Consider the following 20659-nt stretch of genomic DNA (forward strand, 5'->3'; position numbering starts at 1 on the left):
GCTGCGCAAAGCCAGTCCAAAATGCTACCTGAGTTGCCTGTGGTGACGTCAGCGGGTCATGGACTTGGCCGAGAAGTAGAGTGCAGTGGGCGGGATAGCCGGTGTCCCCAAGATGGCCGAAGAGAGGAGCCCATCTGCCCCCCTCAGAGGAATGGGCCCTGGGCTGTTGATCTTGTGCAGTGAGAGGTCGGATGTCCTGCTCTACCCTGCCTGCCCCGCTGAGGATGCATCCGGTGCAGTCACACCACGCAAAAGCCCGAGTAGTGTAGTGCCTGGTGGTGGCCATTTCAGGCCCAACTCCTTGCTCTCTATTGGCTTCAACTTCAAGTAAGGAGAGTCTGGGAGAGAGAGAGCCGAGAGCTGATGAGGGGCTACCTAACTGCCTCCCTGGCAATTGCCTTCTTTGCTAGGGAACCGCTCAGAAGGGCCCACCTACCGTAATGTTTTCACTAAGGATTCTACAGAAGAATCCGATGAAAGGGGAACAGGCAGGTCAGAATGCAAACTCTCATGGAACCCAGATTTTCTGGGACCACAGAAGCTGGGTGAACCCCCAATGCTGTGGTCTGGGGATAGATAGTCTTTAAGTAAATCTCAAGCCTCAGCATTTTGCTGACTTCTAGCCAAAACTATGCCAGACAGCTGACTTCTGGAAAGACCTCCAGCGCTTTCAGGCTGACAAACGGCACCAACTACTGTGAGCACCATCACGCGGTCACTGGCAAGCGGTCACAGCATGCAGGGGCAGGGAAACATGACTGTCGGTACTGTTGAGCCACAAACATCTCCTGAAGTCATTTTAAAACAAACCATCAGGTTGGAAAAGCAGACGCGCTGCCATCGACTCTGCTCCCAACCCTCAGCGCCCCTGTAAGACAGGGTAGACCTGGCCCCGGGGGGTTAGGAGGCTGTAACTTTAGGGGAGTAGGAAGCCTGGTCTCCCACTGAGCAGCTGCTGGGTTTGAACTGCTGACCCTGTGGCTATCAGCCCATTTGGAAACCAGGACCCAAACCAAGAGCTAGTTTAATTGGTAAAGCTCTGCCTGGAGCACTGCACAAAAGCTGCTTAAACAAGGAGCCCCGGGGGCGTGGTAGGTCCCACGCTGCGCTCAAGACTAGCAGTTTGAACCAACCAGACGCCCCGTGAAAGGATGAAGCTGCCTGCTAGTGTAAAGACGCACAGACTTGGAACCTCTATGGAAGCGGTTCTCAACCTGGGGTTCGAGACCCCTTCACAGGGGTCGCCCGATTCGTAACAGTAGCAAAATGACAGTGATGACGTAGCCAGGAAAATCATGTTATGGCTGGGGAGTCCCCACCACATGAGGCACTGTATGAAAGGGCCGCAGCATCAGGAAGGTTGAGAACCACTGCCCTACGGAGTTCTATCCATTCGATGGCAGTTTTTAATTTTATTTCATTACTTTTCCAAAACATGAGCTCAAAGGAACTTCCAAGGGTGAGATAGGAACACCCGGGAGCAGTGAGCGGGGCTGCCGGGGGAAAGACTCGGCAGTGGCTGAGAACGGTCGTTTAACTTGAAGAATGTCAGGGGCAGCACGGGATTGTCCCAAGTGACACCTTATCACGCCCGGGGCTCTGGCTCACACCTGCACGTTTCTTAGGCTGCAGACAAGGTCTCTCAGGAGTTGTCTTAGGCTCGTTACAGACCTTCAGGAAAACATCCCACAGACACAGTGGCTTCCCAGGGGGTCTGCAGAGGTCAGCTCAGAAAGTTAGGACAACTTTTTCTACCCTGCTCGAAAATTCCCTGAAGGTCATCTTGATAGATTTTCTTAAAGGACACAAGATGACCCCGAGGGAGTTTTTTAAGAAGTGAAAAACTGCGTGACGAAAAGGCCAGGGAGCTTACACCCAGGACGTGTCTCCCTCCCATCCGACAATGCACCTGCTCCCTCTGCAGGGCACCCGGGGCGGGAAACCGCACCCATCTATCCTACAGCCCCGCTCGTGCCCCTTCAGACTTGTGTGTTGTTGGAACTCAAAAAGCTTTGGAGAGGAAGGCATTGAGTCCTTTGGGGATGCCCAACCTCTTGTTTGGGTGTGGTGGCACTGGGAGGGGCAGTGTTCTCTGGGGCAGAGCTAGAGCTGGGCACAGTGCCTTCAGGAAGGGTACAGACCCAGATGGGGGGCTTGGCAACTAACAACAGCTTCCCGTTCGGGTATTTTCATGTAATAAAGGGTCCTACCTTTTTGGACTTAACTCACACATGCAGAAAGTGAACGGGCGAATCGTCTCAGCAGGGAATCAAGTGCCTCTACTCAATTCTTCCCCAAGAGGAGGCCTTCAACGAGATGGGCCGACACAGTGGCTGCAATGTAACAGTTGTGAGGACGGGGCAGGGCCAGGCAGTGCTTTGGTCGGCTGAACACAAGGTTGCCATGAGTCGGAAGCGAATTGGTGGCACCTAACCACTTACCTTGTGAATGCTCACAAATGTGGGAACTTTCCCAGATGTCTCCAGTGTCTCTTAGGATCTAGAAATTCTCATTCCTAAAGGCTGGCTGCATGGGAGGAGCCAAGTCCCAGGCCATGTCTTGCCGTGGTCCTCAGGCACACATTCTCTGGCCCCTGAGGGAACCAAATGTTAGGGAGGCTGTGGGTCAGCAGAAGGGTGTGCAGGATGAAAGGTGGGGTGGTGGTGGCAGGGCACCCTGCAGTGAGTCATGATGCTGCCATTGCATCAACACTGGAAGGCTGATATCTGGGGGTCCCTCAGAGTGCTTTTGGGAGTTGCAAGTAGTTGTAATCCAACTACTGGTTGGTACCAAAGGTGAACACGTTTGGCTACTAACCAGTAGGTAGGTAGTTTGAGTCCACTGAGGTGTGTTGGAAGAAAGGCTTGGTGGTCCACTGGAGAACTGCCCACCGTAAGGCATCTGGAGCAGTTAGGTGATGCAGTCACCACGGATCAGAGTAGACCATAACTCACTGCCGACTCAGTCCTGCCACAAACCAGAGAGGAGCCGGGCCTGATGGGTTATCTAGACAGGGATGCCGCGAGGTGGTGTAATAGTTCGGGATTTGCATCAACTTGGCTGGGCCAGGATCCTCGGTGGCTCCTCTTTGACCCCCATCTCCCTGTGATGAGATTCTCCTTGGGGGGAGGGGGGGTGCCACCTGCTTACAGCAGGAGTAGACAGGATTTCTCATGTCCTGCTGGGTCTGCAGCCAGTGCCTGCCACATTGCCTGGAGATTCTGAGAATCGGCGGCAGCCTGCCATCCTACCTGCCAGCCTAGGGGTCACCTGCCCCTGCTGCCAAACCGTGGGGTTTGACCGACCAGCCTTGGGTTTGCCGTTTCCTTGACATACTGACTCTTGCTGGGAGTCCGAGTTGACTTGAGGGCAAGGGGTCTCGGTTTTGTTTTGGGGTATACAGACATGCTCCACTGCTGGTTTCTGTCTCCAGGGGCCCAGCCTGAGACGGGGTGTGGTAACCTACCTGTGAAAGATGGGAGCCTGGTGGGAAGATCACCACAAAATTCATGCTCGTGTGCTCAGGGACCCAGGTGCAACAATTGATGAGACATCAAGAAACGGGAACAGTGCTGTTTCTCCAAAATTTTATTTTAATTTAAATTACAGGGCCAGCCAGATTTTCCGATAAGAAATTCACTTTTCCTCAGGAGAAATGAAATGCTTTTGAGGCAGTTACAATTGTACACATCTCCACCTCTTTCTTTTTCAGGGTCAAAAAAAACAAAACAAAACCCCAAATAAACCACACCGGGTAACTGCCTTGTGCAGAATTCAACCTGCAGAACACAGAGGGGAGGCCGCTTGCTGTCTACTAGTTTTGGCGACAGGAGTATGTATCAGATGCCCAGGACCTCAAATGCCACTTTGCAACACGAATGCTTCTGCATGTTATGTCTAAGAACAAGAGGCTCCATCTCGGTTCATGCCAAGGCGAGCAGTCGCTTTTTTGGAGACATGGCGCCCCTCTACTCTCTTCCACACACTCGCTTCTAGTGCCAGGGCGGCAGTGGCTGTGGGTTGGAAACCTGCCTTCCTCCACTGGTCTAGGTGACGCTCCTGTGTCCCAAGACAGTTGGCTGGACCACCAGGAGTGTGTGCAGGTGCCACAGAAAAGCCAAGCTTTTGCCAAGCGCGGGGGCTACTCTCGCCCCACAGATAAGGCAGCTTTCATTCCTGCTTCCGACACAGCGAGCCGGGATTATTTGGCATGGGCTCTTGTAAAGCCAGCCCCAGGCAAGCCAGCGAGCATGCAGCCTGCCCTACCCCGGTCAAGCAGAACAGACACAGGTCTCTCCGGAGTGTGGTCCTGTCCCTGGTGTCCCTTGCAGGGGGTTTCACACCCGAAGTCTGGTCTCCCAGGAAGCTGGACAACTGTCTTAGTAAGAGTGGTGAGCCAGGCCATTGGCTGTTTCTTTGAGCTGAGCTGGATGGGCACCGACCAACTCGGGTTGGTGAGCTGAGATTGCAGCATGGGGAGGCTGAGCAGGTGCCCCCCTTCCCTGTGCCCAGCGGTACTCTGGGAGCTGCTGATCGGCCGTGCGCGCGGGGATGCAGACACCCTGACGTGTCATGGCACTCAGGAGCAGGGGGGGGGGGCGGGCTCCTAGAGCCACGACTCCTGGCCTCTTGCTTACTTCCTAGGAAAAGCCAGGCTTTATTCTGGTGGACAGCTACTGTGCAGGGTTGGGGATGGATGGAACAAGAGGCATGTTCAGAGCCCCCCAACTCCCACCAAACTCGGCAGTGACCCTCCCCCCCGCCCCATCCGCCCACTGTTCAGCCCGGGCCTGGCTTTAGGCGGTGACTCTGCAGGGAGCCCATGGGCCGGGTTCCGGCCAGGAAGGGCTGGGCCCCGTGCTGTCTCCCTCTAATGCTGCGGTGGCTCAGTGCTAGCTCGGCATTCTCATGCGGTCTGAAGAATTCCATTACATATGAGCATTCATTTTGTTTGTTTCTTGCAAAAACGCAGTATTAGGTAATAGTTACATACTAATACAGTCACATTCCTCTGCTGTACAAATGAAATCATTGAAAAGAAAGGAGCATTCGAAGACGTTATTTACAGAGGGAACGTGGAGGCAGTGTGGAAAGGAGGTGCGGTGCCACGCTGCCGGCTCCAGATTCAGAATGCCCTCACGGGGCCAGGGTGACAGACCCCCCCCACCCCCCACCCCAATCCCGAGGGAATCAGGTGTCAGAGACACTATGGAAAGCACATGTACACATCTTCCTTTTGACCTCATGAAGCGTCACGCTTTGGAGATGTTTCTAAGTTTCAGTATCAATTTATTTGCAGGTCAACTTCATCCTGTCTGCCCCCCCCAAAGCTCCCACCTTGGATCCAGCCCCCCTCCTTCCCCGATCCCTAATAAAGCTCTGCCCCGTCCTTCTTGTGTGAAGGCGGGCAATGCGCCACACACACTGTGCCGGAGACCACGGCGCACACCACCTAGGCCTGCTCCCTGCGCCCCACTAGCACCTGACGTCTGCCCTCCCTCACCAGCCGAGCCACCTTCGGGTTCTGAAAGGGGTCAAGAGAAAGTCCACGTGCGCGCTAGTGTGCAAGAAAGCAGCGGCTACGCTCTCCAACTTGGACTAGAAAAAAACAACAAACAAAAACCAACGAAAAAGGGAAAGGTCAAAGTAAAACCGCTCCGTGAACAGCAGACTAGCAGTAATGTTCCTCGTGAACCGGTAAGAGTGCCTGATGCGGTAGCTAACAGCAAGTGCTGAGTTTGGGCTGAGTGATTTTAGCTGTTTATTGGGAATTAGGCTTCTTGCTGGGCGGGTCTCTTCAAGTCCCGGATCTGCTTGACGAGGTAGGTCTTCTCGTCGTTAAACTGCTCGTCCTCGGTCCTGTCGTTCTGGAACTTGCTGAGGAACTCGATGAGCTTGCTCTGGTTCTTGAGGAGGATGTCCAGGATGGGCTGCGTCTTGTTGGGGTTGGCAACGAACACCTGTGCACAGAGCGCAACGTCAGCACGGAGCTCGCCACCCCAGCCTGCCTCCCGCCCGGGGTCAGGGCTCCGCGTGTGGGTGACCGGACCAGGGCGGCGACCTGGAAAAGCAGCCGGACTTCCCATTTTAGCAACCACTTTACCCGTCAGCCTCGATTTGATTTCAGAGTAAAATGGTCGAAACGCTGCTGGGAACAGGTGGCCCACGTAGCGTCTCGGACGGACGCGGTCGTGGGAAGCTAGCGCTAGGGTGGCTGAGCTCGCCCACACTGACGTGCTCCCAGGAGGGCCGCGAGAAAGGCTGGGGCTGCGACCCAGAAGCAGGCGGCACACTGTGTGCGCGGGGTCGCCTGGAGTCTGAGTCAGCCGACGGGACGGCCCCTCACCGACCAGCGCACGCAGGCAGGCTGCCTCCAGGCCTTTTCCTCAGGATGCGCGTGGCGGGGGACGGACAGTGAGGGCACCAGCACCGAGAGCCGCTCCCCGCGCCGGGCCCTGGACTCTACCTTGAACACGTGAAAGGCCTCAAACTGGATGTTCCGGCTCTTGTCCCGGAGCAGGTTCATCATCAGCTTGAGGTTCTCGGGTTTACTGATGTACTTTGTCATTATTGTGAAGTTGTGTCTGTCCAACAGCAGCTCGCCGAGAAGCTGAGGAGACATTGGGGCAGTGTTACTACACGGTCCCCGGGAGTGAAGCAGGGACCTCCGGCCCCACCCCCGAGCAGGCGCTCACTGCGCAGTGACCAGTGTCAAGCACAGGCAGGTGCTCGCAGGCCACAGACGAAGGCCCCGAGTGACCAGCATGCCGCCTGCTGGGTGAGCCCCACTTCCCTCTGGAAGCAGAAGAACGCCTTCCGTGGGGTGCCTGAGGTGGTCAGAGCTCAACTGACTTCCGGGCACACACACGTGGCCAACCGCAGAGCCCAGGCTCGCTCGTGCAATGCCCGTGGGCCCGCAGGGCAGTGCGCTGCTCGCTGCTGTCACCCTCTGCACGGTTTCACAGCAGCCCCAGAGCCGGCCTCCCCATGCTGCCGTGGGCGGGAATTCTGAAGCAGCCCAGGGGCCAGAGGTGGGCCAAAAGATCGTTTCTCCAGAAAAGTTTCTTCTGGGAAGAGGCAATGGCCCAGGCCATCCTGGCACACCCACATTTTACTTCAAGGAGCATAGGGAGCGCCCCGCCCCACCCCCCGTAGCCCTTACCAGCAAAGCCCTCTTTTCCCAAATCCTGCCGGGTGCAGGAAGCACCGCTGAAGACACACTGCCTACCTTGAGGGACTGCCTCTTTGTCACGTAGTTTTCTGAATGAAGAAGCTTCTCATATTCGCTGAAGAACTGAAAGGCAAGACCACAGCTGAGGCGGACTCTGGAGAAAGACGGTGGAGCGAGTCCTAAGGCTGAGTGGGGGCTCTCACCCAGCAGGAGGGCCTGCATGGTAGCCAGGCCCACCCCGTCTCATGTGCCCTCTCCTGTCACCCCACGCTCCCCAGATATAAAACACAGCACCGCCCGCCCCCTCCCTGTTCTCACTTCCTGGGAGCTCCAGGGAAGGTGGGGCCTGAGGCTCTCCTGGGAGGGTGGGACGGAGCCAATAGAAAGAGGGAGGAGAAAGAGGGTCGTACAAAGTGCTTCCAGCAGAATCTCCTCCTGCCCCCCCCCGCCGGGGGGCGCAGCAGGAAAAGGCAGGGAAGACGGATGAACTCCCCCAACCCCTGCAATGCCACCCTCTGCTGGGACGTGACGACAGTGTCACTGAAAACACCCGACGCACACTGGACGCGAGGCGCGCGCAGGCACTCACCCTGTCGTAGTGCTGCTCCAGGAACTCGGCGCTGAGCAGCTTGTGCCTGGTAAGCAGGTCCTACGAGAGAAGAGACCACCTGTGCTTCGTGCTCAGCCCCCGTTCTGACAGCTCGTTCACTCACACGCTCACATGACCAGCCCGCCCTAAAGCCCCAAAGCAGGCAAGTTGCGGGCAGTGGGAGCGAGGCAGGTGCCCAGGAGGTGCCTGTTGGGTGTCAGACGGAGCCCAGAGGAGGAGGAAGGAGCTCTTCTGCAGGCAGGACGCTGTGGCTTCCTCTGGTCAGGTGGGAGCAGCCGCAGGAAGCGGCACCTGCTGTGAAGCTGGAGTCCCACGCCCCCAGGTCAGCAATGCTGACACTCCTGACGCTCCCTCCGACTGAGGTGTGCCTGGAACCCGAGCATGGCCCACACTTCCCAGGGGCATCTCAAAGGTGTTCACACAGAGAGCACCTACTAGGTGCCGTAGAAAAGGTGCTGGGGTGACAGAGACAAAACACACCAGGTTCCTGCCCTCCAGGACCTAGAGCAGTGGTTCTCAACCTTCCTAATGCCGTGGCCCTTGATACAGTTCCTCATGTTGTGGTGTCCCCCCCCAACCAAAAAGTTATTTTCGTTGCTACTTCATCACTACCATTTTGCTACCGTTATGAATCGGGCGGCCCCTGTGAAAGGGTCCTTTGACCCCCCCATAGGGGTCTCGACCCACAGGCTGAGAACCGCTGTCCTAGAAGGTGGCTATGGCCCAGCCTTGCTTGCTCTCATGGCTGGGGAGAGAGAATGGGAATGTGGGGCATTGAATGAGTGCTTCCCCAAGTCGGTTCCGGTGTGAGGCTGGTCTGGGAAACAGGCCTCCTGGAGGGGCAGAGCCGCTCTTCCGGAAGCATGTGCTAGAGCCCACCACGTGGAGATGCTCCTCAGAGGATGCAGCCCGGGGACCGGCCACCTCTCTGAGCTCTGGCTGCAGCTGTGACTCCCATCTGCTTAGGACAGTGCATCTGAAGGCCTTGCTCTGGCTGCGGGGAAGCTCCGTCTGGGCAGGTTCCCCGCTTCCCACGGCTAAGTTCTCACAGCACCAGGAAGAGCTGAGTGAGCCAGACAAGTCCACAAAGGCAGAGAACGTGCTGGGAACACATCACCTGCGCTGCTCTTTACGAGCCACTCAAACTGCTGGAGGGGCGCGACAGGTGCCTCACAAGGACCCAACTCCCCCCAAACCCCACTTGAAAACTGAGTGGGCGAACTTCCAAACTACAGTTTATTTCAGGAAGTGGGATGGGGGGGGAGGTCAGCTGCTCACAGGCATCCTCCTGGAGGGTGATCAGTTGCCAGACTGCAGTGGGCCCCATCCCTGCTGTTAAGGACAATGGACGCCTGCAGTCATCTATTTGGTGCCTGTAGGTGGGGTTTTCACCCTACTGATAATGGTTCCCATGGAGATCCAGAGAACAGGTCAAAGTTAAGCTGCCATCCTAAATCTAGGATCCACCCATCTTGTCACATGTATATCCCCAATCCCTCCTCTGCCTATTGTGTGTATAGCCCTAGACCACCTCCTCTCATTGCTGTGTAACATAGTCCAACCCCTTTCTGTGAAATATGCCTTTACCTGTCATTAGTGGGTTTGCACGCCCCCCCCCCCCAAGGTATATAGGCCTGGGTTAGCAATAGAGGCTCTCTCTGGCTGGTTTCTCCCCACCTCTCCTCGGCTCCCTCTTCCCTTTCCCCTTGTCCTCTTTACCTTCCTCCTCTCTCCACGTCGACCACCAAGCAGGGCTGAGGTGAGCATGCTACCATGTGACGTGTCTGACTCCATTACTTCTACCTCTCATGCCCTCGATGACTTTAATTTATATATATATCTCAACTGCACAATTGTGCTTACTGAACCCGTTATTAGTGGTGGGGGCCAGCACACCCCCAACTCACACCACAGTGGGAAAGGAGATGGACTTAGCTCAGGGCACTGGTTCAGCCCAGAAGCACCACATGCACATGTTACAGTGCCTGACACACCACAGTTGCCTGACGCCAGCGCCCTGGAGGGCCACAGGCCAGGGCTGGTCTGGGAGAGCCACTGCTGCGTGCCAGCACAGGAGGACAATGCCCAATACCCAGAGGGCGCCGAGACGGGACTGGTGTGTCTGCAGCTGGCTAGTGGCGCAGGCCGGCATGATGAACGGAGCAGGAGGCTACGGCTGGGCCCAAGGGACAGGCAGGCAGAGCCACTCTCTGAAGCCAAGGCCTTGCAGGCAGCCACGGTCCTGCCCGTGCTCTCGGTCTGCATAAGCTGGAGCAAGGGGGCTCCGGAACCCCTGGAAACGACTGCCACTTTGTCACAGCCTTGGGGTTAGAGACTGAGAACTGCAGGCCCTTGGTTAAGGAGGGTCTTGGTGAGCCTACATGACCGGGAAAGGGAAGGCTGGGGAGGGAAGGAGCGGGGATGTGGATGTGGGTGGGGCCTCTACTCCCTGGAGAGGAGGAACTGCAGCTGGGAATTGAGGGAGCTCCAACTACAATCTACCCAGCAGGAGGGAGAAGGCCCAGGATCCCAGGATCTCCTGGGCCTGACAGCCTGGCCACATGCCAGGGTCCTAAGCCCAGTCCAGCAGACTGGGCAGCCGCTCTGTAAGGAGGGCTAAAACAAAACCCACACCCAACAAACCTAAAAGACCCCCGCGCCTGGGTCCCAAACAGCAGTACAAAGACAGCCAGCCCTGTAGCCCCTGGACAAGCACTGTGAGTCTGACGGCTGGCCCAGTTCCTACGTGGTACCTGACTGTCCAAGGACAAGGCACTCGCGCCTCCCAGCTCTGGTTCCCTGGCCTTCGTGTGGTCAAGGGTTCTTCCCTAGCTAGGTCATGTCCCCAAACCACCTGAGCCAACAGAAAGGAGGAGACTCTCCTCTCCCCAGGACGCACTTCCAAGACAAGCAGAGCTCTCCCGGCCAGCCCTTCTCGGGTCTTCTCTTCTCCAGGGAACGGCAGCCAGCTCCAACCTCGCCGAGGCCGGCAGGGTTCCGAGGGGCCCTCGCCATCAACGTGTCCTGGAATGGAGCACGCGGGTGGGAGGGCCTCTCCTGGGTAGCTTGAGGCCATCAGGTCCCATGCTCACTACTCGGCCACAGGCAGCTTCTGGGGCAGCAGCACTGGCCTGCAGAGCTCTGCTGGATGGGTAGGCTCAGGAGTCCCATAGGATGGGCTCACTATATAGTTCTCTCTGATGGACTGACTCTGAGTGACCATCGCCAGGCTCCAGTTTCCTCATCTGTGAGGGAGACACCAGCCCAGCTCCTTCACAGGGCTTGTAAGCGAGATGAAGACTGGCCAACACCTCCCTGGCTACTGCGCTCTCCAGCGACTACATTCAGTAGTGATCAACTTGCCTCACTATGTCTAAACTCCCGGTCTCTGTTCATACGGCAGACTCCTCCAGTGGAAGGCTTCAGCCTGGGCCCTGCCCTGCGGTAGTTTAGGCAAGGAGCCCTGGTGGCACCGTGGCCGTGGTGGGTGGATGACCCGAGGCTGATGCTCTGTGGCGGAGGAGGAGGCAGTGCTACAGCCGACAGGGGCTGGTCACCAGCAGTTGGAATGGCATTCAGTGGCAGTGGGTTTGGTTTTGGGGTGATACTCGGGCCTCTCGGGGTCCCCCTCACCACAGAGAAGTGTGCCTGGCCGCCTTTACCTGGGTGGTGAGCAGTCACTTTCTGGAGGATGGGGCTGGGCGGGGCCCACGAGCACTTGTCTCTGGGGTGAGCCCACCTTCAGCTAGAGTGTGCTTACCAGCCTGTGGCTTCACTGAGCCCCTATTTTCCTACAGCTCCCAGGAGAACATGTTTGCATAACTATGCAAAGTCTAGCTCAGTCTCATTGTCATAAAAGAATAACTAAGATCAACTTTTGGCAGGTGCAGGGTGCGAGGCAGGCGAGTGTCACTGCCCACGTTGTACAGGTGGGGAAACTGAGGTGACTGGAAACTGAACCCTGGCAGCCGCCCTGACCTACTGTGCCCTTGAGCCGAGTTCACGCAGGTTGCAGGTGCACGGGTCTTCTCAGAGGAGCTGCCTTCTGAGCACCGCCAGCTCCAACAGCTGCCCCTGCCCGACACCTATCTTCCGATGGCCCTCTCACTAGTGGGGGGGGGTGTCCTTCGACCTGCCTGGCGTCCAGCTTCCCGGCAGCCATCGCCTGGGTTGTGGCTCACCGACACATTCAGAGCAGGCAGCATCCTGTCCTCTGCAGACTCCACCACTGTGCTGGGCGGCCCACCCAGGCTCCAGCTGAGCTCAGTCGTGTTTGCACGTTTCCTGGGGCAACTGCTCTCTCTGCTCTTAAAGGCGAGCACGGAGCCCTGAAAAAGCAGCCTCTCCCGAGTCCCGGCAGCAGACAGCTGCTCGGCTGTGCTCTCTTGATGCCTCCCGTGGCAGCTGTGAGAGCAGGAGCGGTGGTGACCACTTGCCTGGCTCTGCCCTGGCTCCCCTCTCTGGTCACCCTGACTGGCCAGCACCACTCAGTTGGTGGGAAGTGGCATTGAGAGAATGGCCCCTTGTACTTTAAACAGCATGGCATCTTGCAGGTATAAACAGATGTGCAAGCTGTACTACAAGGTTGTTCTCACATGTTCCTCTCATGGATACAGCCCCAGGACAAGGGAGATGAGGTGCGTGTGTGTGCGCGTGCGTGTGTGCACGCAGAGAAGGGAAGAAAGCAAGAAAGCAAGAAAGCAAGAAAGCAAGAAAGCAAGAAAGAAAGAAAGAAAGAAAGAAAGCAGCAGGTTCTGCCCCCCCTGAGGTGAGCGTGAGGCTGCTCCTTGTTCCCTCAGCCCATCACAAAGGGCCTTCTCTGTCCTAATGGTTCTTGGCCCTTTCGAGTCAGATGGGCCCCGGCAGACTGGGGCTGCAGTGTGGCGCCTTGCTTGAGATGTCCCAGCCAAACACCTGCACCCCGATGCCACAGTAACTCAGCAATGTCTGCCGTGCAGTTTTGCCCACACAGGGCTTCTGCCTTTGACACAGACCAGGTGGGCTCAGGCTTGGCCTCTCTCTCAGCGTGAGGGCTGGGCAGAGAGCTGCGTCGCGTCACGGTGTACCTGCATCCCCCGTCCCCCACTAGAGGGCAGTGCAGGGATTGGGAGGGCAGAGGGATGACAGCCAGTCTGTCTAGAACGGTACCTTGAAAGTGGCGAATGCATCTGAAGCTATGTCAAAGGTTGACATTTCCACGTATCGGAAGAAATCATAAAACTGTTCTGACCACAAAATAATTTTTGCAAGAGGTTCGTGTCGGATGCATTCTCGCAACATGATTCCACAGTTGAGTGCGATCTCTGGCGATTCATACCTGCAGAGAGAAAAGCCAGGGTGACTGCTCCAGTGCGGATAACTGGGGACCTTTCCAGACATGTGGCCCGACCAAGTGGCTATAGTGACCCAGAGAGGTCACAGGGGCACTGTCCTCAGAGAGGGGAGGCAGGGGGTGGTGGTGGTGCTGGCAGCGTCAGCCCAGAGGCACACAGCAGCCCAGGAAGAGCCCACTCACACCGTGGATCATTCCTTAAGCTGGAGACAACTGGGAGGACACACACACACACACACACACACACACACACGTCTTCAATGTATATGCATTTAAAAATAGGATTCCAGATTCAGGAAGCTGCACAGCATCTCAACAGCCCTCTCAAAGACCCAGGCGTGCAGCCCGCCTTGAGCCAGCATCCAGAATGGAGCAGTCCGTTCAAGACTCGGGCTACAGGCTGACTGAAAGTGGGTGGTGCGCTCGGCTCCCTTATTTAGACTACACGCAATGACAGCCCCGAGCATGGGCTGTGGGCACTGCATGGAAAGCAGCTCACAACCCTTCTTTCATCTATTCCACCACTGCCCACTTCAGGATCACCAGTCCTTTAAAATGTGTCAGGGGCAGCCCCCAGATTCTAGCGATAGGCACTGGCTCAGGCTCTGCTGTAAGCTTGGAATTAACCCCCCTTCATGGCCTGGGGGGCCCGACGTGCCCGCCTACACTTTCCTGGGGGGTTAAGTGCTGTCCCCCTTTCAGTGCACAATGTAGCCTGGTAAAGACCTAACTGAAGAAACAGGCCCCATCCCACCGATCCCAGCAACAGAGACCCCCGGGGACTTACATGCCACACACACTGTTTCAAGATCCCTTTTACCTCAAAATTTTTTTTCCTTTTGCTCAAATTAACATTACACATTAACAAATTACATTAACAAGACACAGTTTCGACAAAAAAATTCAATACAGAAAATAATGTGGTTTTATGTTAACACACACCACACACAAAACTGTCACCGAGTCAATTCCAACTCATAGCAACCCTTCAGGACAGGGCGGAACTGCCCCTGTGGGCTTCTGAGACGGTCACTCGCCCCGAGACTGCAATTCTTCTTCTTCTTTTAATAGAAGTAGAAAGAGTGGCTGGTGATTTCAAACTGCTGACCTTGAAGCCCAAAGTGTAACCACTACGCCACCAGAGCTTGACCCTACACACAGTCTACCAACAGTCTACGCCACCATGAGTCTGAGTCTGAAGTGTTGCTTTTGCTGATCCCACAGAGACCCAGCCCTGGGCTTCAGATCTCCTCTGATCTCCGCTGAACTCCACATATAGCTTCCCGACAAGCCTCCGATGGCTGGGCCACACTGAGGTCTCTCCTGCCTTGTGCCTTTGTCCCTAGTGAGGCGCCACTGGCTCCCTCGGCCTTGCAGCTGCTGAGAGGTGTCTGCCGAGGCCGGTGACACCCCTGCAGAGCCTTGGCTTCTGCCAACCCTCTCTTCCACACAAGCTAGGTGCCGAGTGGCCTGCAGGTGGCTAAAGTGCTTGTTCACAACATGGCCGATGTCACAGTTCCCCTTGGTGGGTCTCTAACAGCCTTGAGAGCAAACATCCGGTGCGACAAGTTGGGCAGGTTTGGCGGGAGGGAGGCTTGTCGAGTTTGTCTCTACCAGCAAACCATAAACCTGTGAGTACAAGGCCCACAGCCAGGCTGGCACCCTGTGAGCGCTGGGAGTGGCAGGCACACTCACATTGAAACTGCTGGGACACACACTGCGCTGCCAGCAGCTGGCTTTCAAATGCCCCTTTGTAACTGGCCATGGAGTCAGTGCCTGGGGACGCTCCAGGCCTCAGCAGAGCCGCCGCGGGGTCTCCAGGCTGCCACCTCTCCTGGGCTCTGCATGATTTGACGTGAGATACCGAGGGGTCTACAGCACCTTTCAGAGTCTAGCAGGGTGATGGCTGACACCCGTCGGCACTGCAAGGGAGACCAGTGAGGCTGCCTGCTCCTGTAAAGGGCAGTCCCAGAAGCCCGAGGGGCAGTTCTACTGGGTAACCAGAGTCTCGCTAGCGAGTCAGCCTGAGGGGCAGACATGCCCTTTGGTACAGTCGAGGGCCAGAGACACAGGAGAAGATGCAGTGCCCGCAGCCACGGGGCTCACAGAGAAACCGAGGGTGAGGGTGCGATTTCTGCTGTGCAGAGTACAGACGCTGCGAGTTGGGAGCTAACTTGACGGCATTAATTTGCCAAATGGAAACAATCAAAACCATAAAAAGCTAAGAGCCATATCAATCTAGTCCTGTGTGTAGACCTCATTTGGAACCTGAGAGAGACTAACCGTAAGACGTGAAGAGTGCGTGGGCGGAAAGCCCCGTGTGTGCTGATGACAACGAAGGACTGAGTGCCGGGAGCTGGGCAGCACGTGTGTCTCAGGGCTGCTTATTTCCCACAAGGACGGCCGAGGGTGGGGTCCTGGGTCTCACACAAGGGCCTTCTCCTCTCCTCGGGCTGGCTAAGTGCTTGGAACGTTTTCTTTAAATACTGGCTTGGAAAAGCTCCCCAGGCACCTGGAAACCTGTCCACACGCGCACCTCTGGGTCCCAGCAGGCGCTGCGCAGCCGGAAGCTCTGTGCAGCTGAATCTGCAGCAGCTCCATGGATGGCTGGACGCCATGAGGAGGAGGCAGCGCACCTGGACTCGGCCCATGCACTGACTCGTGCTTCGTCGCAACAAGTTTGAACTTGGGGTGGGAGGTGAGGGGGAGTGGCACAGAGATCAGCATCAGAGCGAGGCAAGCTGTACAGCGAAGGGGCCGTAGGAGCAGTGGACTGCCAACCATGCCGGTCACACGCTTGCCCCCAACTTAAGAGGACACCACAGACAACTGGGTGGGCGGGCAGACAGACGTGCAATCAGTTGGTAGCTGATCCGGCAGTGACCCTGTCAATGTGGAGGCTAGGTGTGGGAGTAGAGAGGAGTTGTGTGGGTTCTTTGCTTTGCGTTGTAAACTGATAGACTCCCCACATCTCCCTGCAGTCTGGAGTCCAGGAAGACATGCTGAAGGACCACATGCCGTGGGCAGGGAGTGGCCACAGGCCTCTGCTGACTGAACCAAGGGGAGCGCCCTTCCTCAGCAGTCCTTATAGCCTGAGGTGTACACGCACCAATGGCCAAGGATGCCTGCCATTGCCCGGTCCTACTGCTATCTTAGCAAAATTCAAGGGTGTTCTCTCAGCACAGAGAGGTGTGTGTGCTCTCCTTCAGTCATGTTTGATTGGTGGCCTCTATGGCTCACAACCTGCCGAACTTCAGACTCCAGCCACCGGGGCATTTGTATATCCGATTTAGCTCAAAGGGTGCCTCATCAGGTTCTAGATGCCGAGAAAAACAAGCTGACAGGACAACACAGAACACATGCCCCCCACCACCCCAGCTCCCTCTGACTCAGGTGACCCCCACGTGGGGGTTTCCGACGACTACCTCTCCCGGGAGCGGAGAGCCGTCTTTCCCCCAGTCCCCTCCTGGTTTTGTTCTCGGTCACCTTTAGCTCTCTGTGGGACTAAGAGGTCAGTTTCACCTCCGCGTACGTACCCTTTCAATAACATGAACAGAATATTCTGTTGGGTGCAGATGTATTCAACAGTAGGTGTTCTTGTCCCAATTTGTCTTCTGAGAATATTGTTGAAAATCTGAGCCACGTCTTTTTTGCCCTATTGAGAATGCAATCATTAAAACAATGACCTGGAAACACGAGCACCCGCGCCTCCCAGATCAACTCACACGAAGGCAGTGCACGCTGACAGCTCGGACCGGACGTCTGACTGGCATACGGCCACACACGCTCAACGTTTCCCTAGCTTCTCTCTTTACTTGTCTACAATGCCAAATGCTGGCTTTTACTAGTTTACACTGTCTTTACCATGAACACCATGCCGGCCGAGTCATGACTCAGGGCACCGCACAGGGCATGCTGACTCGGTACACACAGCCACGCTTGGCCATCATTAGCTTACACGTACAGGGGCTTGAATGCCACCCACATGGAGCCTCACTGCCACGGAGTCAAGGTCAACTCAGACCGACTGTCCTGGGCAGGTGGGAAGGGCCCCGGGGGTGTCTGGGGCCAAGTGTGTTCACAGTGGAGCGACTGGTGCTTTCCGAAGGGTGGACCCGGACGCTCCCTGCGTAACTAACCACTGCCACCGGGGCTCCTGGGAGTGTACGACCTACTCCCCTTGGGCTGTGACACGGAGGAATTCTGTGAGAAGCTTAACGGCAGTGGCAAAGAGACCCCTCCCCTCTCCCCAAACCTGCCTTCCACTAGGGCCGTTGAGGAAAAGCTTCAATGGATCGATATGGAAGGGGTCAAGTACTACAGGGAGTATAATGCGGAGACCAGAACTGAACCACAGCTGTGCTTTAATCTTAAATGAAACTGAGGGGCGCAGTCACCATCCAGGGACCATGTGATCAGGAAGCTGTGGGAGCAGGGGGACAATGGGCCCAAGTGCCAATGTGGAATGGCACCCAGCCTGCAACACACAAAAGAGCAGTAAGGACAATGGCTAGGATCGCTCTCAGGAGCACACACAGTAGAAGACGTCAAAGCAGATGTCTCTGAAGTCCTAAATAAAATGAAACCCCGTGACCAGGTCCTGAGGTGGGTGGGTGGAGGCTGACAAAGGAGGAACTCGATGTATCAGCTGTGACCCCACTTCCCGGAGGAAATAACAATTATCTTGGATGTTCGACACACTGTCAAACACACAGGGAATCCACTCTGCACTCTGAGACTCTCCAGTTCTCCCCACAGCTCTACAGGAAGACAGAAATAAAATCCCATCTATCGCAGAGTAAAAAACCTTATTATTAACAGTATGTGCTGACTGGCAGCAATTGAACAATACTGCTTGATGCGACTGAACTACGGAATGGTATGAGGTCTGGGTCAGCTCCTAAACTAATGGTTGGGGGTGAGGGGCGGGGTGGGGACGCATATGCTGACAGTCTCAGAACCCACCCTCCCACCCCTTCTCACAATGCAATTTGGTTCCTGGTCAACATACTCTCCCCAGGAACACGTGCCTGTTGCACAGTCCCCCGGCTGCCCAGGGTGATAGGACACTGGGGCTGAAAACAAAGCCCACTCCCAAAGGCACAGGGAAGGCGGCCAGGCCCTGCGCACGCACCTCCCAACCCGAGGGGCTGGGCCCTCGTCCTGATGGCTAGTCCGCGGCCAGCCAGCCTGGCTGAGCCAAGCTGTGTAAGCAGGAGAAAGAGGCTGTGTCCATGTGCAGGGCCCGGGAACGGAGAGCGTTTGATTTCAGGGCTCCTCCAGGCTCAGATCACTGCCCAAGTCTAAAGCAGCGCTCAGCCAAGCTCCTGGGGCGGCTGAGGTGAATGGTCTGTGCTGTGCGCGTGGGTGAGAGAACCCTCCGGGGACGTGCACCTGCGAGAGCCGGGAGCTGTGAGAGCAGAAGCTGGCCAGGCGAGGTACATTCCCCACGGAGAGGAGCGGCCGACTGCGTGCACCCCGTCCGTCCAAGGCAGAGAGCTGCCCGGGCGAGTTCAGGGTGTTCTCCGAGAGCTCGCCAAGCCCCACACCCGCATGGTCTGGTCATGTTCATTAGAGGCCAGGGGCCAGGGAGCTGTGTACCATCCCCTAAGTGCTCCCACCTCGGGCACTCACACGGGGCCGGGGGAAATGGCGGGGAGAGGCCCGAGGCCCCTGGGCATGTGTGGCTGACGCGTACCTCGAAGTCAATGAGCGGCAGGTCGGCGACCAGCGTGCCAAGGAGGCCGCTGTTGTAGAGCTCCTGGGCGAGCTGGGCCACCGCCTCCGTCTGCGGTTCCTTCTCGTTGGTGCCGTACAGGATCTCCTTCATGGCCACCAGGTTTTTGGAAACTTCTTCTGTGGCCTGGGTTTGAGGGAAGAGCAGTTGGGGAGAGGAGAAAACACCATTCGTTTTAGAAAACATACAACACACCCAGCGCTGCGCCTACAGAATCACACACAAGACCCCCGAGGAGGCCAGGACGGCCCATCTCCACCCAGGGCAGGGAGAAAAGGCAGCAAGGCCTTCCAGCCACCATGGAGGAGGGAGGAGACTGAGTGGGCTCTGCGTGTGGACAGTGACGAGCCAACACTAGGGACAAGAATTCGCGAGAAGCAGGTTGTGTCTGAGGAGGGCGGGGTGAGAGGGTGTGCAGACGAAGGGGCAACGTGAAGAGGCTCCACTTCTGGCCAGGATGGAGGACCAGGAAGCAGTTCCTGCCCTGCCCCTCCCCACAGACTAAGAGATGAAGCATGTGACATGCGGGCCCCTAGACACCAGAGTCTAGGCGGAGTGTTCTATCTCAGCCACCCTCCCTTCCAAGCCCCAGCTCAAGGAGGGCAGCTGGTCTCCGCGAACTGAGGACCTGGGGCGAGGACTCTGGGGGCCAAGGAGGCCACAATCTACTTTCAACTATGGAAGCTCACGAATCCTCCTAACAAGAATGCTACCACGCACCGGAGTTCGGGATCTGTTCCATCCTGATCTCTGTGAGGTGCAGGGATTTCTGATAGCAGCTCACCCCACAATCTCAAAAGGTCATCTTTTCTGGGCCAGAGGATTTGAAAAAATCAGCAGCAGTGTTTTCTTATAATCCAGTTACATGTGCTGCTTTTCCAACTCCACTGTACTCATCTTTATTCTTGAGTACTCTCTTTGATAGGGAAACATGTGACATTTATGATGCATTCTGAGTGCGGTATCTGCTGATTTTATACATGGGACCCTGAGCAGGTTTTTAATTCCTTTGCTCTGCTGGCTGAACTAAAGTTTCAAAGTTTCTTAGCAAGCAAACCAGCCCCTGTTCTCATCCGGTAGTGTAAACGAAGGAGCAGTCAGGAAGGAGAAGCATCATGCTGGCAGCAACTCCAGGACTAAGCGACACCTTGTGGTGTCCTTTCTGGTACTAACCCTCTGCCTGCTGACCCATCCGAACCCTCTGCCTGCTTTGGGACCTAGCCCTCCTGCCTTGTCAGGATCCCACTGTGATTTAGGGCTCTGAACTGGTTCCTTTCAAATCAACACCCTCTCCACATCTTGAAATTTACCTTTAGACTCCAATACACTGAATTATATTAACAATCAACAAGAGCCCAGGTAACTCAGATAGATGCCTAGGTGATTCTTATGCCTACATAAGAAACTCACTGCCGTGCTGGACTGTAGAGCTTCACAGTGTCTGTCTGGGTGGAAAGGCGGGTGCTCAGCAGGGGCTCACACGGAAACAAGTGGGTGAAAAGTCCTGCTCTTATCTCAGCCTCACCTCCTCACAGTTCAACTTCTCAAAGAGATTTTCCTTTTCTGTGTTAAAGCCAAATCCAAACTTTCATGAACGAAACCAACTAAGCCCTCTCTTGACTCCACAAATTCTCACTTACTACCCACTCCACTTCCTCTTCAGCCACTCTGCTGAGCTTCTCCAAACCAGACCAATCACCAAACTCTTGTCTCCAGGACAGGGTAAAACTGCCGTGTGGCTTTCTGAAATGGGAGGAGGAAGGCTCATCTTTCTCCCACGGAGCAGTGTGCCATTCCACACTGCGTGCC

General features: G+C 56.2%; 1 protein-coding gene across 3 annotated transcripts in view; it reads right to left on the minus strand.

The window, feature by feature from the left end:
- Positions 1–3572: 3572 nt before the first annotated feature.
- Positions 3573–20659, minus strand: part of CAB39 (calcium binding protein 39) — a 64709-nt gene continuing 47622 nt past the window's right edge. For all 3 annotated transcript variants that reach the window (XM_075530377.1, XM_075530378.1, XM_075530379.1), the window contains 7 exons: positions 18812–18976; positions 16650–16768; positions 12930–13098; positions 7761–7820; positions 7229–7294; positions 6467–6610; positions 3573–5960 (listed from right to left, as the gene is read on the minus strand). In XM_075530377.1, the coding sequence (XP_075386492.1) occupies positions 5772–5960; positions 6467–6610; positions 7229–7294; positions 7761–7820; positions 12930–13098; positions 16650–16768; positions 18812–18976 (912 nt within the window). In that variant the 3' untranslated portion in view covers positions 3573–5771. The remainder of the gene's footprint in view (positions 5961–6466; positions 6611–7228; positions 7295–7760; positions 7821–12929; positions 13099–16649; positions 16769–18811; positions 18977–20659) is intronic.

This window comes from Tenrec ecaudatus, chromosome 13 (genome assembly GCF_050624435.1).
Source record: "Tenrec ecaudatus isolate mTenEca1 chromosome 13, mTenEca1.hap1, whole genome shotgun sequence".
Taxonomy (NCBI): Eukaryota; Metazoa; Chordata; class Mammalia; order Afrosoricida; family Tenrecidae; genus Tenrec; species Tenrec ecaudatus.